This window comes from Panthera pardus, unplaced genomic scaffold, assembly GCF_024362965.1.
Source record: "Panthera pardus isolate Hobbes unplaced genomic scaffold, ASM2436296v1 HiC_scaffold_16, whole genome shotgun sequence".
NCBI lineage: Eukaryota > Metazoa > Chordata > Mammalia > Carnivora > Felidae > Panthera > Panthera pardus.
This window is the reverse complement of record NW_026526721.1, coordinates 114,054,833-114,071,657: the sequence shown is the minus strand read 5'-3', so window position 1 is coordinate 114,071,657 and position 16,825 is coordinate 114,054,833. Positions and strand designations below refer to the sequence as shown.

At 38.1% G+C, this 16,825-nt stretch overlaps 1 protein-coding gene across 5 annotated transcripts in view; it reads right to left on the bottom strand.

Moving 5' to 3' along the window:
* LOC109260760 (ceruloplasmin) overlaps window positions 1-16,825 on the bottom strand; it is a 90,784-nt gene that overhangs the window by 53,837 nt on the left and 20,122 nt on the right. For all 5 annotated transcript variants that reach the window (XM_053903728.1, XM_019439202.2, XM_019439217.2 and 2 more), the window contains exons 6-9: window positions 15,863-16,034; window positions 12,518-12,657; window positions 11,218-11,370; window positions 9,489-9,700 (exon numbers count right to left, since the gene is read on the bottom strand). In XM_053903728.1, coding sequence (XP_053759703.1) covers window positions 9,489-9,700; window positions 11,218-11,370; window positions 12,518-12,657; window positions 15,863-16,034 — 677 coding nt within the window. The remainder of the gene's footprint in view (window positions 1-9,488; window positions 9,701-11,217; window positions 11,371-12,517; window positions 12,658-15,862; window positions 16,035-16,825) is intronic.

Below are 16,825 nucleotides of genomic sequence, written 5' to 3'. Positions count from 1 at the left end.
ATTTAGCACTAAAAAGAAATGAGCTATTAAGCCATGAAAAGACTTGGAGGAAACTAAAATGTCTTTTACCAAGTGAAAGAGGTCAATCTGAAAAACCATATATTGTATGATTCCAACTAAATAACATTCTGGAAAAAGGTAAAACTATAAAGACATTAAAAAGAACAGTGGTTACCAGGGGTTGGGATTGACATTAAGGGATAAATAGGTAGAACACATGGTTTTTAGGGCAGTGAAAATAGTCTACATGATATCGTAATGGTGGATACTTGTCATTATCCATTTGTCTACACTCATGGAATGTAAACACCAAGAGTGAACCCTAAAGTAAACTATGGACTTTGGATGATAACAATGTGTCAGTGTAGGTTCATCAATTGTAACACATGCACCGCTCTGTTGGAAATGTTGGTATTGGAGGAGGGTGTGGGGGATGGGTAGGGAATATGTGGGAAATCTCTGCACTATTATTACTTTTTATTTTATTTTATTTTATTTTATTTTATTTTATTTTATTTGAGAGAGAGAGAGAGAAAGAGAGAGAGAAAGAGAGAGAGAGAGAGAGAGAGAGAGAGAGAGTGTGTGTGTGTGTGTGTGTGTGTGTGTGTGTGAGCAGGGAAGAGAGGCAGAGGGAGAGAGAAAATCTTAAGTAGGCTGGGATCACGACCTGTGCCAAAATCAAGAGTAAGACCCTCAACTGACTGAGCCAACCAGATGCCCATCTGTACTTTATTTTTAATTTTGCTATTAACCTTAAAGTGTTCTAAAAATTGATTTTAAAAGCAAGATGGCAGAATAGCATGAATGTTCTTTTTGCGTCTCTCACCCCTGAAATGTAGCCAGATCAATACTAAACCATCCTGCACACCTAGAAAACTGATTTGAGGATTAACACAATAATCTGCACAACCAGAACCACAGAACTCAGCAGGTATGCAGTGCAGAGAGGTGAACTGGGGGAGAAAGAAGCTGCAGAGGGCAGGGAGCTGTTTTTGCTTGCAGAGAAAGGACAGATGGGGGGAGAATATAAGAAAAGCACCCCCCCTCCAAAAGCAGCTTGAGAGAAAGTGGAAATGTGAAAACATCTTCAGGGACTGAACTAAAAAGGGAGAAAGGAGATAGCAGAGGGTTTAAATTCCATTAAGACTCTATACACAAGGGGAGCACAGAGTCTGAAACTCTGAAGCTTGATACCTGGTGGATCTCTGGTGGGAAGGGCAAATCTCCAGAAGCAGAGTGAGGTCTTTGGGGTCCTCAGGCCACATGGGGGGTGGGGGGAGAGGGTGGTTCCGTTGCTGGGAGGACATTTGGTAGAGATTGTGTGACCTCCTCACAGGCAAAGGGCTCAGAGGACCCCTGAGAACAACCACATTCACTGGTGTTGGAACAAGGATGTTAAGGGGGAAGCATGGCACCAGATATGTGTTATGATTTTCCATAATATCTGAAATACTGCTGCTACAAGATTGCAGAAAAGTTTTCTGGGGTGGGCTGGTACCTAGCCACATGCAGTCTAGGCAGCAGCAGCAGCAGCAGCAGCAGCAGCAGCAGCAGCAGCAAGGTCTTGGGAACATTCCTGGGTGTGGGCAGGCATCCAGCCACCGCTCAGTGAGACCCTCCCCCAGAGGGTCTGAGTGGGTCAAAGCCACAGTCCCTCAGAAGTGAGGGGTTGGAAAAGACAGCCCCAAATGATATAAAACTTAGGAGGGAGTTGCTGCCTGGCAGCATAACGACTTGGTCACAAATAAGTGTAGACGCAGGGAGTAGATGGAAGAAGCAGAAGACAAAGGAGGGGTGCTTGACTGCAAGTCAGTGAGAGCACAAAGTTCTGATACTAGAGACTGGGTACATGGGTGACACCATTTTCACTGCTCCTACGCATGTGTATACACGCCTACACTAACCACAACAATCCACCCCAGTAGGCTAAGCAGCGCCATCTAGTGGAAAATGGAGCCATTACACTAAACCCCGCCCAACTGGGCCAACAGCTCTTTTGACAAACACAAGTCTCTCCACCTGCTTAGAGTATAAAGTGTGTCCTGGCTTGACTTCTATGTTCCCATAGAATGTAATTTACATCCCCCAGATGTAATTTCAATTGTATTTCATTCTGCTCACTGGTCCTTTTATTCAATAATTTTTTTCTTTTTCTTTTCTTTTCTTATTCTTGAATACAGAAGGAAAAATTTTTTTATTTTCCATTGTTATTAAAATTTGTTTAATTTTTTTCTACTATATTTTTTACTTTTTGTAAATTTTTAAAATTCAATTTACTTTCAACATTTCATTTTATTCTATTTTATTGTATTCATTTTTCAAATTTTCAAATGTTTTCCTTTTTTTCTTCTTTCCTTTTTTCCCTCTAATCTATCAAGCTTCTTTCAACAACCAGATCAAAACACACATAGGATGTAGCATAATTTATTTGATTTGCGTTGTTTTTAATTTTTAATTTTAGTATTTTTAACTTTATTAATTTATTTTCTTCCTTCAAAATGAGGAAATGAAGGAATTCACCCCAAAATAAACAACAGGAAGAAATGACAGCCAGGGACTTAACCAATACAGATACAAGAAAGATGTCTGAACCAGAATTTAGAATCATGATAATATGAATACTAGCTGGGGTTGAAAATAGATTAGAGTCCCTTTCTGCAGAGATAAAAGAAGTAAAAGCTAGTCAGGATGAAATACAAAATGCTATAACTGACCTGCAATCTCAAATGGATGCTACAGTGGCAAGAACTGATGAAGCAGGCAGGGAATCAGTGATACAGGGGACAAACTTATGGAGAATAATGAGGCAGAAAAAAAGATGGAGACTAAGGCAAAAGAGCACAAAATAATAATTAGAGAACTCAGTGACTCATTAAAAAGAAATAACATCAGAATCAGAGGGGTACCAGAAGATGAAGAGAGACAAAAAGGGGTAGAAATTTCATGTGAGCAAATCATAGCAGAAAACTTTCCTAACCTGGGGAAAGACAAAGACATCAAAATCCAGGAAGCACAGAGGACTTCCCTAAGATACAACAAAAACGACCATCAGCAGGCATATCATAGTCACATTCACAAAAGACTCAGGCATGGAAAGAATGATGAAAGTAGCAAGGGAAAAAAAGTCCTTAACCTACAAGGGAAGGCAGATCAGGTTTGCAGCAGGACTATCCACGGAAACTTGGCAGGGCAGAAAGGAATGGCAGAATATATTCAATCTACTGAACCAGAAAAATATGCAGCCAAGAATTCTTTCTCCAGCAAGGCTGTCATTCCAAATAGAAGGAGAGATTAAAAGTTTCCCAGACAAATAAAACTTAAAGGAGTTCATGACCACTAAACTAGCCCTGCAAGAAATTATAAGGGGGACTCTCTGAGGGGACAAAAGACAAAACAAAACAAAAACAAAACAAAACAACCCCCCCCCCAAAAAAACCTGAAAAGACCAAAAGCAACAAAGACTACAAAGGACCAGAGAACACCACCAGAAACTCCAACTCTACAAGAAACATAATGGCAATAAATTCATATCTTCAGTACTCACTCTAAATGTCAATGATCTAAATGCTCCAGTCAAAAGACATAGGGTAACAGAATGGACAAGAAAACAAGATCCATCTATATGCTGTTTACAAGAGACCCATTTTAGACCTAAAGTCACCTTCATATTGAAAATAAGGGGATGGAAAACCATCTATCATGCTAATGGCCGACAAAAGAAAGCTGGAGTAGCCATATTTTATCAGACAATCTAGACTTTATTTTTTTTTATTTTTTTTTTTTTAAATGTTTTCAACGTTTTTTATTTTTATTTTTGGGACAGAGAGAGACAGAGCATGAACGGGGGAGGGGCAGAGAGAGAGGGAGACACAGAATCAGAAACAGGCTCCAGGCTCCGAGCCATCAGCCCCGAGCCTGACGCGGGGCTCGAACTCACGGACCGCGAGATCGTGACCTGGCTGAAGTCGGACGCTTAACCGACTGCGCCACCCAGGCGCCCCAGACAATCTAGACTTTAAAATAAAGACTGTAACAAGAGATGAAGAAGGGCATTATATCATAGTTAAGGGGTCTATCCACCAAGAAGACCTAACAATTGTAAACATTTATGCTCCAAATGTGGCACACCCAAATACATACATCAATTAATCACAAACATGAAGAAACTCACTGATACCATATGATAATAATACCATAATAGTAGGGGACTTCAACATCCCATGTACAACACTGAACAGACCATCTAAACAGAAAATCAACAAGGAAACGATGGCTTTGAATGACACACTGGACCAGATGGACTGAACAGATATATTCGGAACATTTCATCCTAAAGCAGCAGAATACACATTCTTCTCCAGTGCACATGGAACATTCTCCAGAATAGATCACATACTGGGACACAAATCAGCCCTCAACAGGTACAAAAAGATGAAGATCATACTGTGCATATTTTCAGACCACAATGCTATGAAACTCGAAATCAACCACAAGAAAAAATTTGGAAAGGTAACAAATAGTTGGAGACTAAGGAACATCCTACTAAAGAATGAATGGGCTAACCAAGAAGTTAATGAGGAACTAAAAAGTACATGGAAGCCAATGAAAATGATAACACCACAGCCCAAACCTCTGAGATGCAGCAAAGGCGGTCATAAGAGGGAAGTATATAGCAACCCAGGGCTTCCTAAAGAAGGAAGAAAGGTGTCAGATATACAACCTAACCTTACACCTTAAAGAGCTGGAAAAAGAACAGAAAATAAAGCCCTAAACCAGAAGAAGGCAAGAAATAATAAAGATTAGAGCCGAAATCAATGCTATTGAAACCAAAAATACAGAACAGATCAATGAAATCAGGAGCTGGTTATTTGAAAGAATTAACAAAATTGACAAACTCCTACCCAGTTTGATCAAAAAGAAAAAGGAAAGGACCCAAATAAATAAAATCAAGAATGAGAGAGGAGAGATCACAACCAACACCGTAGAAATACATACAATAATAAGAGAATATTATGAGCAATTATATGCCAATAAAATGGGCAATCTGGAATAAATGAACAAATTCCTAGAAACATATAAACTTCCAAAACTGAAACAGGAAAAAATAGAAAATTTGAACAAACCCATAACCAGGAAAGAAATTTAATTAGTAATCAAAAATCTCACAAAAAACAAGAGTCCAGGGCCAGATGGCTTTCCAGGGGAATTCCAGTAAGCATTTATTTTTTTATTTATTTAAAAAAAATTTTTTTTAACATTTATTTATTTTTGAGACAGAGAGAGACAGAGCATGAGCAGGGGAGGGGCACAGAGAGAGGGAGACACAGAATCTGAAACAGGCTCCAGGCTCTGAGCGGTCACCACAGAGCCCGATGCGGGGCTAGAACTCACAGACCGCGAGATCATGACCTGAGCCGAAGTCGGACGCTTAACCGACCGAGCCACCCAGGCGCCCCTCCAGCAAGCATTTAAAGAAGACTTAACACCTACTCTTTTGAAGCTGTTCCAAAAAACAGAAATGGAAGGAAAACTTCCAAACTCTTTCTATGAAGCCAGCATTTCCTTGATTCCAAAACCAGACAAAGACCCCACTAAAAAGGAGAACTACATGTCACAAAAACAGACACTCAGATCAATGGAACAGCATAGAGAACCCAGAAAAGGATCCACAAACATATGGCTAACTAATCTTTGACAAAGCAGGAAAGAATACCTAATGGAATAAAGACAGTCTCTTTAGCAAATGGTGTTTTGGGAAAACTGGACAACGACATGTAGAAAAATAAACCTGGACCACTTACACCAGACACAAAAATAAACTCAAAATAGATGAAAGACCTAAAGGTAAGACAGGAAGCCATCAAAATCCTCAAAGAGAAAGCAAGCAAACACCTCTCTGATCTCGGCTGCAGCAACTTCTTACTCAGCATGTCTCCAGAGGCAAGGGAAACAAAAGCAAAATGAACTACTGGGACCTCATCAAAATAAAAAGCTTCTGCACAGCAAAGGAAACAATCAGCAAAACTAAAAGGCAACCGACGGAATGGGAGAAGATATGTGCAAATGACATATCAGAAAACAGGTTAGTATCTAAAATCTGTAAAGAACTTCTCAAACTCAACACCCAGAAACAAATAATCCAGTGAAGAAATGGGCAAAGGATATGAATAGACACTTCTCCCAAGAAGACATCCAGATGGCTACCAGACCCATGAAAAAATGTTCAACATCACTCTTCATCAGGGAAATACAAATCAAAACCACAATGAGATATCACCTCACACCTAATGTCAGAACGGCTAATATTAACAACTCAGGCAACAACAGATGTTGGCAAGGATGCAGAGAAAGAGGATCTCTTTTGCCCTGCTGGTGGGAATGAAAACTGGGGCAGCCACTCTGGAAAACAGTATGGATGTTCCTCAAAAAATTAAAACTAGAACTACCCTACGACCCAGCAATTGCACTACTAGGTATTTAACTAAGGGATACAGGTATGCTGTTTTGAAAGGGCACACGCACCCCAATGTTTATAGCAGCACTATCAACAATAGCTAAAGTATGGAAAGAGCCCAAATGTCCATCAATGTATATGTATGTATATGTATATATATGTGTGTGTATAGATAGATAGATAGATAGATACATACAGTGGAGTATTACTCGGCAATCAAAAAGAATGAAATCTTGCCATTTGCAACTACGTGGATAGAACTAGCGGGTATTGTGCTAAGCAAAATTAGTCAGAGAAAAACAAATATCATATGACTTCACTCATATGAGGACTTTAAGACACAGAACAGATGAACACAAGGGAAGGCAAGCAAAAATAATATAAAAACATGGAGGGGGACAAAACATAAAAGACTCTTAAAAACAGAGAACAGAGCGTTACTGGAAGGGTTGTGGAAGGTGGGATAGGCTAAATGGGTAAGGGAAATTAAGGAATCTAGTCCTGAAATCATTGTTGCACTATATGCTAACTAACTTGGATGTAAATTACACAATAAATAAATTTAAAAAAAAATGTTCTAAAAGATCAAGCTGACAAAAGAATAATGGAAAACAAATGGTTTCCATTATGGTTTATTAACCATAAGGTAAAAACCATAAAGCTAAAACCATAAAGCCAAAAAATAAGAGGTAAGGGAATAGATGAGAGGGGAGAAAGGATAGGCTAGACTTTGTTGAATATGCATCTTTTTGTAGATCTGATGTTGGAACCAGGTGAATATGTTACATAATTATAAAATAATATTGTAATTATTATTCCTAAAAGACAATTCCTAAAAGAAATAGAAGTAAAATAAATTAAATAAACCTGTGTATCTGGTGGGTGGCAAAACTATGCAGAGAAGAACTATTTCAAGCAACTTTAACTCTGTCATTTGACTGAATATTTCCAGTGGGATCTATTCGAAGGACAAAAAAGGGCAGCAAACAAATCTTAAATTGTTTTCAGTAATTATATTGTTGGTTCTGGTATTGTAACTGTGATTCTGAGGCTGTGGTAGGTATATTGTGCGAAGAATTGAGTGAATATTTATCTTGGTATCATTGAGAACTAAGATTTTTCGGTGCAGCTAAAGGGAGATACACATGTAAGATTAATAAGGTTAAGTGAAAAAAAAAAAACACACAAAAAGAATCTTTAGACCTGAATTTGAATAAAAAGTATTAGTATAAACTCATGATGAATTTTATCTTAAACTTTCCCCCCAGTTCTGCCCATTGAAAAGGCCTTTAGAAACAATGATTAGGCCAATGGAAATTAGCACCCATAAGTCTTCAGATTATGGTTCAAAAAATAATTTCTTACCCAAAGAACTAGGGCTTTTTGGGAGAAATGGCTGATCCCAGGTCTGGCTCAGAAAATGTGCAATATGAACCTTAAATAGCCTTTTATACTAGAAATCAAGGAAGCTGCAAAGACTATGAAGTTCATGTAAAAATCAAGGAGTCAACCTGAACAAATCCCCTCAGGGGCAAAAAATAGGATACTTTGGGCATCAGTAGGGATAATGGCAATGAATTCAAACACACCAAATATACTTAAATATGTGAGTTCACAATAGTACTCAAAAAGAAAAGAGGGGTACCTGGGGTGGCTCAGTCGTTTAAGTGTCTGACTTCAGCTCAGGTCATGATGTCGTGGTTCATGAGTTCTAGCCCTACATCAGGCTCTATGCTGACCACTCAGGCCTGGAGCCTGCTTCAGATTCTGTGTCTACCTCTCTCTGTGCCCCTCCCCTGCTCATGCTCGCTCTCTCTCTCTCTCTCAAATAAATAAGCATCAAAAACATTTTTTTAAAAAAAAAAGAAAAGAAATTATGAAGAATCTTTGAAGTATGCTAGTGGAGAACTATTACTTTGAAAACTTGTAAATAAAGGGAAAGAATCAAACATTGGTCATTCCTTGCTTATATGACATGAACCTCAGGCTAACCAAACAATCCATTAAGGGAAGTTCCCACTTATGGAGGTATACTGGCTAATAAATAAAGAAGAATGATGGGTGGGTGGCACCCACCATAGAACAGTAAAATAGAATTTTACTATTGTGCAACCCCTGTTGGCTTATGAATCTAGGAAATGGTTGTCAGTGGCTGACAATATTCCCAACTGAGAGACAATTATATATTATATACCCCCTGATGGAAGTACACAGTACCACACTTGAAGTTGTATTGAAAAAAAAAAATCTAACCTGAATCTGATCAAGCCTGTTGACCTAGCCACTGATTTATATGAAATTGAGAGAAAGAGAAACAAACATGCTACAGGAATGCAATCAGTAAAATCTAGGCATGAGAAACTGCCATAAGATAAATACCCTTGCAACAGAAAAAATGCAAGGAAATAATCTTGAGAAACATAACAACTTATTTGCAATGTGCGTAATTATTTGGGTACTGATTCAGACAACAAAATTGAAATAATTAAGAGGCAACTGGGGAAATACGAATACATTGATTGGAAATTTGATAAAATTTGATAAAAAATTGATAATACTAAGAGATTATTACGATGATGATTTTAAGGTATGACAATTATATTGAAGGCATTTTTAAGAGGGTACTTATCTTTTAAAGGTTCATAGTAAAATAGTTGAGAGATAGAAATATACCTCCATCATATTTTTATTTCCTGGTCAAATGGCCATTTCCTTCTTTCTAAAAAATGTTTTAAGCAATATTTTCTTCAGTGAATGTTGAGTGACCTGTTACCATTTTTTAAATTTGTGTGTTGAAGTCTAAATATATCATAAAAGACCTTGGATTCCAAAGAAAGTTTGTTTCCAGCTCTTCTTGAAATAATCACATTAGCCAGAGAAACTCCACATAGTACAGCTCTCATGAGCCTGAGAAAAATTTAAACTGAACATCATATGTAAAATCCTTACTGCCTCAAAACTCAGAATTTTCCCTTTAATAATGATAGTTCAAAGGGATTGGGAAATCATTTTTATTTTCCCTGATTGGACTTACCTGTCTCCCATTTTCATGTAAACTTCCTTTCCTGCATATTTTCATTGGCCCAATAAGCCCAGTGAATATATCTTTAGTGGGATCCACAGCAGAGTAATACATCTTAGATAGACAGACAGGGTCTTTGTAAGTGGGCCCCACTTCTTTGGGCACAGTCCATTCATAGGTAAATGTTTGTTGAGGTGCCACATGGGAGGCTGAAGGAGGCACACCTGTGAGAAGTGTCACAATGGAGAGGTTAAATATGCTTTCTAATGTGGCCATTTGAGCCACAAAGTAGACTGGGTTTAGACTAAGACAACCCACTTCTCAGTTCCTTATTATGAATTAGAATGAAATCCTCCTTGAATGGAGTCCCACTTGTGCTCCTGTGCCAGGTCACGGATGGGTGTGATTTCCTTCAGGAAGCCTCCTCTTAACCAGTCTGCGATTGGTGCCTCTATGGTCTGAATGTTTGTGTCCTCCCAGAATTCACATATTGCAACCCTAACACCCATGTGATAGTGTTAGAAGGTGGTACCTTTGGAAGGTGATCAAGGTAATCCTAAATGGGATTAGTGCCCTTACAATAGAGATCCCACATAGCTCCCTGATCCCTGCCACCTTGTGAAAATACAATGAGAAGTCTGAGACCCAGAAAAGGGTCTTCATCCAACCACGCTGGCTCCCTGATCTTGGATTTTCAGCATCCCGAAATGTGAAAGATAAATTTCTGTTGTTTATAAGCCATTCAGTCTGTGGTATTTAGTTATAGCAGCCTGAAGAGACTAGGAGAGCCCCTGAGAATGTGCCCAGCACATTTAATGTTAGATTGTGTGTATTTCCCTGCCCCCACCCCAGCACCCAATGGAACTTAACCTTCCTGAAAGGCAAGCATTGTCTCTATATTTCTATTGGCTAGAACAACACCTGAAAATAGGAGGTAATCCACACATTTTCTATTGAATGATACTGAACTGAAAATAATTTTAGAACTGAAAGGAAACTGCAGATGATCCAGTTCAAATCTCCTGATTGTATACTTGGGGAAAGTGAGGCCAGAAAGACTTAATAACTTGCCCACAGTCATACTGCAAGTGGTGACAAAGGCACTAGTCTTCTTCGGCCAGCCCTGACATATACAAATACCAAAATATGTGCATAAAATGGAATAGTTTGTGTTATTAAAATGATATCAACATGCTTATGATGCTAAAGAAACAAGTTCAGTACAAAATTACAATGATAAGTATATTTATATAACTGTGATCTCAACCACATTTAAAATATATAGGTACCCAGATGAAAGAGTAGAGGAACTATACAAGAATATAATACGGTTGTCTGTAGAACTATAGATAATATTGTTGGCTACACCTTTTTATATTTTTCAAATATTCAAGTATTCATCTAATCTTATAATTGCAAGAACATTTTCAAATTTAAAAATCACCCGAGGAGTACTCCAGAAATGTATAACTGATGTAATCCTAATTAGTTACTAACAGCACTGTTAAAAATCATCCTATTAAGGCAGAACAAAATTCCATAAACCAATTGGAAATGGAAGGAGAAGAGGTTAACTTCCTCTTCCTGCCATGGAAGGAAGGCTTCCTGCCATGATGCCTAAAAATGATACATGAGCAGTTTCCTTGGAAGATCCTGCCTTCAGTTTTTGCAGGACAGTTTTCCCTGGTGACCAGCACAGTGGGTTATTAAATATTATTTGGTTACAGAATGTTGTACTCACTTCCACTTGAGGGGTTGTGATGTGAGGCATAGTATGAGCCCTCATTGTCCTTACTGACTCTCACCCCAATGGGCTCAATACTGAGGGGATATGTTCCTTTGTTATGGAAAGTGACTCTGATGGTGTCTCCCACCTCTGCCCAAATGACAGGACCTAGGGACAAAGAGAACATTATTACCCTCCCTTGGTATATAACATACAGAGTACATAAGACAGTTGTTCTTTGGCTTATCCTCTGGCAGAAACCACTGGAAGCAACATTTTATTTGTGGGAAATGGAAAACCTAGTTTTTTTAAACTCCATTATCAATTTGACATGGCGAGGCTCAAAAGAGATGAGAAGGGCTTTTTGATTCGACTTTAGGTTAAGAAAATTTATTATTGTTTTTATCCAAGTCAGTTCACCGGCTTTATACATCTACAAGAAACTATTCAGTATGTAGATACTCTTTTCATCTTCGTCTTCGGTTGGCCAGATGGGTGACATTTGTCCCAAGAGTCAGGGATGTTCTATAAACCTTGATCACCCTAAGAGGGTAAGTTAAATTGTCTTGGATGTGAAGAGTAACACTTTTGTGGATTTTTCTTCACCGAAATTAATATTATTACCAAATATGGAATAAAAACATAGATACATAGTGCATATTTTATGTAATATATAAGATGATATTGAGAGCTTCCCATGTGCTTTTCAGAGTTTTTATGTGTATTAACTCCTTTAATCTTTACAACACTTTTATGAGGTAAGGACTGTTATCATTATTACTGTTTCCATTTTACAGAAAGAAGGCAGAGCAAGCTGAGTACTTTCAAAGGTCACATGGTTAATAGGTGAGGAGTGAGGATAGTCTGAATCTAGACTTTGTGTGCTCACCCATTATATTCTGCCTGAAAGCCTGAGCAAGAACAGGTCTCTGGGCTGTGGACAAGGCTCTATGACAGAGGCAGCCTCTTTCATTAATAGCCTGGATTTTATTTCTAAGGAAGTGTACCTTCAGCTAAGAACAGAGGCTAACAGCTTTGTTGTCAATTTAAACCAAGTCATAAATACACAATTCTCCTTACCTCTTGAAGAAAAAAAAATCATTATTTGAAGCTAGCATAGTTTTTAATGATGATTTACTATTGGTAATTTACATTGGAAAATTAATTAGCTGCTACATTTAATAGTTGAATGACCTTCCACAACTCTAGTTTATACATAGAAATCATACTGCAGTTCTTGAAGTTTCTATTCTTTCTGAGGTTGGGTAGCCCAGGAGAAGAGTATAATAGTCATCGATACTCTACATGAACTCACCCAGGATGCCAAGATGTTCCTCTTCAGGGCCCCTCTTCTTTTGATTTGTGAAGGAGGCATCTGTGTACTCACGATAAACCAGCTTTTTATAAGATCCTCCAATTCTTGTAGGACCTTGTTCAAAAAATACCTCTGAAGCACTGCCAAGAGAAAAAGGGTTTAACAGTGGAGTTGAAAACAAAACAGAAAGCAGGTATTCATATAGGATACTAACTGAAGAGAAAAATGATGACCAGTGCTCAGAGGTAATTATTATTCATTATTTATCAAATATCTAAAAAGAAGCAGATGGTACTAGGCACTTCACAGAAGGACGTTCTGAAGAGTGGAGAATCATGGTGTAGAGGTTTCACTTTTTCAAGTGAAGTGAAACAATTTTAAGATGGCTCGCATCAACCCCTGATAGTTATTAGCTATTCTACGATAGTATCTTTTTAACAAATTATAAAAGTTTTAAAAATACAATAGCTAGTTTATTGCATATGAGCACCCGCCAGGTACTTAGGAGCTTTCATTTATTATTTGAAACTCCCATAATAAGGCGGCAAAGTTGGCATTATTCTCCCCAGTTTACAAATAGAGAAATTATATCTCAGAGAGGTGTTTGACTTGCCAAAGTCATCCCATTCATCTCTTCTTCCATTTAATAAATGTAGAGGACACATGCTTTTGGCCAGGAACCTTGGTATGTGCTGATGGTGTAACCATAAGTAAGCTGGACCCATCCCTGTCCACATGGACTTGACAGAGAAGACAGACTGTGAGCCAATCAATGTAATAACATTGATATTAATATCAATATTATTGATTAATTGCATGTACAATTAACATGCAATAAGCACAGGGTGTTATGCGGCAGTTTTCCTGGGGTTGGGGGAAGTGGTAGGAAGAGGCTCCAAAGGCTTTCCAAAGAAAATGATTTTTAAAAACTATCTAGAAGAGAAGTAGAGTTAAAAAGATGAAGTATAGGGGCACCTGGGTGGCTCAGTCTGTTAAGCAACTGACTTGGCTCAGGTCAGGATCTCGCAGGTCAGTTCGAGCCCTGCTGTGCTGACAGCTCAGAGCCTGGAGCCTGCTTCAGATTCTGTGTCTCCCTCTCTCTCTGCGCCCCCCTTCTTTCTCTCTCTCTCTCTCTCTCTCTCTCTCTCTCTCTTTCTCAAAAATAATAAATAAACATTTGAAAAAAAGATGAAGTATAGGTGGTGGGGGAGAATGAGGTGGGTGTTTACACAGAGGAAATAGCCTATGGGAAGACTCAGAGGAAAGAGTGAATATGTCATGTTTTACAAAATATGACAGGAGCACAGTGTTCAGGGCAGGGCAAAAGAGAGAGAATGGGAGAGAAGAGAGAGAATGAGGCTTGGAAAGATGGGGGGTGGACAGCAGGACCTTGCTAAAATTTCAGTACTCCATCCCAGAGCAGTGGGAAAGCTTTGAAATATGTAAACATTTAGGATTAGTGTTTTAAAAGGATCCCTCAGGTGAGGAAAAAATAGACACTTTTTGGAGATGTTTAGGATATAGTGAGATAGTACTTGATGAGGAGAGAAGGAGGCAGTGGGAAGTGTGGAGTCAGTGACGGTACTCAGGTTTGGGGCTTCACTGATGGATGGATAATGATAGTATTCACAGAGAGGAGGAAATTCAGGTATATGGAGAAAACAATGGTTCAGATGTGGACATGCTGATTTGGAGGAACCTCATCTAAGCAGGGTGTTTTTAAGCAATTAAAAATGCAAATCTGCAATTTACAAGAGCCTTCTGGGCTGGTGATACAGCTTTGGAGTCATTGCCTCTGGATGTCAGTGTAGATTGGGACTTAAATTTCTGCTTCAGGAATCAGAGACCTGGGTAGAGCCAGGCCCAGCTATTGACCTGTCATGCATCATTGAGTAAGTTAGTTAACCTTTCCAAGTAGATAGGTGGCAAAGAAGGCATCTCTTAGGAGGTGATATTTGAGCAGAGACTTGAAACAGGGATGTGGCATAATTTCATCAACACTTTTAAAAGATCACTTTGGGTGCTTTATGGTTAATGGACAGTAGGAAAGGAAGACTGAGCAGGGAAGAATGGCTGGGAGGCTGTGGAACTCACTAGACATATACAGGAGTAGCTGCTGTAGACGCTATTAAGAAAGTGAAAAGAAAACCTAATGAATGGGAGAAAACATTTGCAAACAATGTATCTGATTAGAGATTAATATCCAGAATATATAAAGAAGTCATATACTTTAACAACCACCACCAACAACAAAAACAAAGAACCCAACTCAACAACAGGAAAAGGACTTGAACAGACTTCTCCAAACACCAACAAGAACATGAAAAGATACTCAACATCACTAGTCATCAGGAAAATGCAAATCAAAATCACAATAAGCTAGAGCTCCACACCCAAGAAGATGTCTATTATTTTACAAATGGAAAATAAATATTGGTAAGTAGGTAGAGAAATTGGAACCCTTGCACATTACTGGTAAGAATGTAAAATGGAACAGCCACTGTGGAAAACAGTACGGCTCTTCCTCAAAAAATTAAAAATAGGATTGTCATAGGATTGAGCAATTCCATTCCTAAGTATGTACACAAAACAACTGAAAGCAGGGATGTAAACAATACTTGTACTTTCAACATTAATAGTTGCATTATTCACAATAGCCAAAAAGTAGAAGCAACCCAAATGTTCATCAACAGATTGATGGATAAATAAAATGTGGTATATGCATACAGTGGAATATTATTCAGCCTTAAAGAGGAATGAGATTCTCATAGATGTTACAACATGGATGAGCCTTAAAAACATGCTAAGTGGAATAAGCCAGACAAAAAGGGACAAATATTGTTATTCCACTTGTAGTAAGTGCCTAGAAGAGGCAAATTCATGGAGACAGAAAGTAGAAGTTATCAGGGATTAGAGAGCTACTGTTTAATGGATACAGACTTTCTATTTAGAACAATGAGAGTTCTGGAAACAGATAGTGTTGATTGTACAACCTTGTGAATGTACTTAATGCTGCTGGATTGCACAATGTTGTATTTTCATGAAGGAAAAGTAAATAAATTAATTAGTCTAATTATGTTCAGTATTTTCTGAGGATTTTGTCGACTATCTGATAACTTTTTTATATCCATTTTTTCGTGGACTCAAAAGTCATATTTCTCAAACTTGGACTCATACCAAACACCTTAGTAAATATTTAGCAGTCTATTTACTCAGTTTCAGGTACCAATTAAAATGTTAATTGCTGAATCAGTTTTTTATGCTTTCTTCCTTCCTTCCTTTCTTTCTTTTCTTTCTTTTCTTTGGGAGACATACTTTGAAATAATAGCCCTTCTTCTGAATTACCTTCCAGGTGCTGTTAAATTTTCTTGGGTGAAGGTGTCTATTCCAGAGGGCGCGTAGTTCCAGATGATTTCCTCAGCAGCGATGTAGTAATGCCTGACATTTTCCCCAAGGATACTGTCCTCTGGTGAAGGCTTGTTACAGTCTTGTACCTGGAAAAAGGCCTGCAGACCAGCTGAAAATCACATGGAAGGAGACATTGGTTAATGGAGCCAATGTTTCTCCCTCCTATTGCCTTGTAAACACCGCTGATGAAATGACAGATGGAAACTGAAGAAATAGACAGCTAGAAACAATATTAAAAATGATAGTAAACAGTTGTAAATAAATTACTGATGGAAAATCTGAGCAGTAAAACTTCTCCTTATGGCACAGAGAAGAGATATTAAGCACTAGTATTTTTCAAAAAATATTGTACCAATCTTTGTGGAGTTTCACTTGGGATGTCTTTCGATGAGAAAAAAAAAAAAAGGACACATTAAAAGACAAGTAATAAAGAGAGACTTTGCCATATTTTAAGGGACGGGGTGGAGTGGAGGAGGAGGAATAGAATGAGCATATATTATTACTGTTCTTGGACAAAACAAAATGGTTATGTACCTGCTGTGCTGGGTCTTCGGAGACCAAGGTGACATTTAATAGTGAGATTATATTTGAAGGTCAGAGTAACATGCCAAAAGACCCAGATTAAAGCTAGTTTCTTCAGGAGATCAATATTACAAACTAGTATTTTTCAAGAACAAGGAATGTTCTTATGTTGAAGAGATGAAGGAGGTATTTAGCAAGTTAAACCAAGGAGTAGCTGGACTCAAAGAACAAAGTTGGTTGTGTTTGATAGAACCAAATTAAAACAAACAAACAAACAAACAAACTACTTTTCAGCACAGTATATAAATCTTCTGGTGTTTACAATATTGTGTATTTAACAAAGTGAAGAAGTTGTATATACTTCTCAGTGTGTACCTA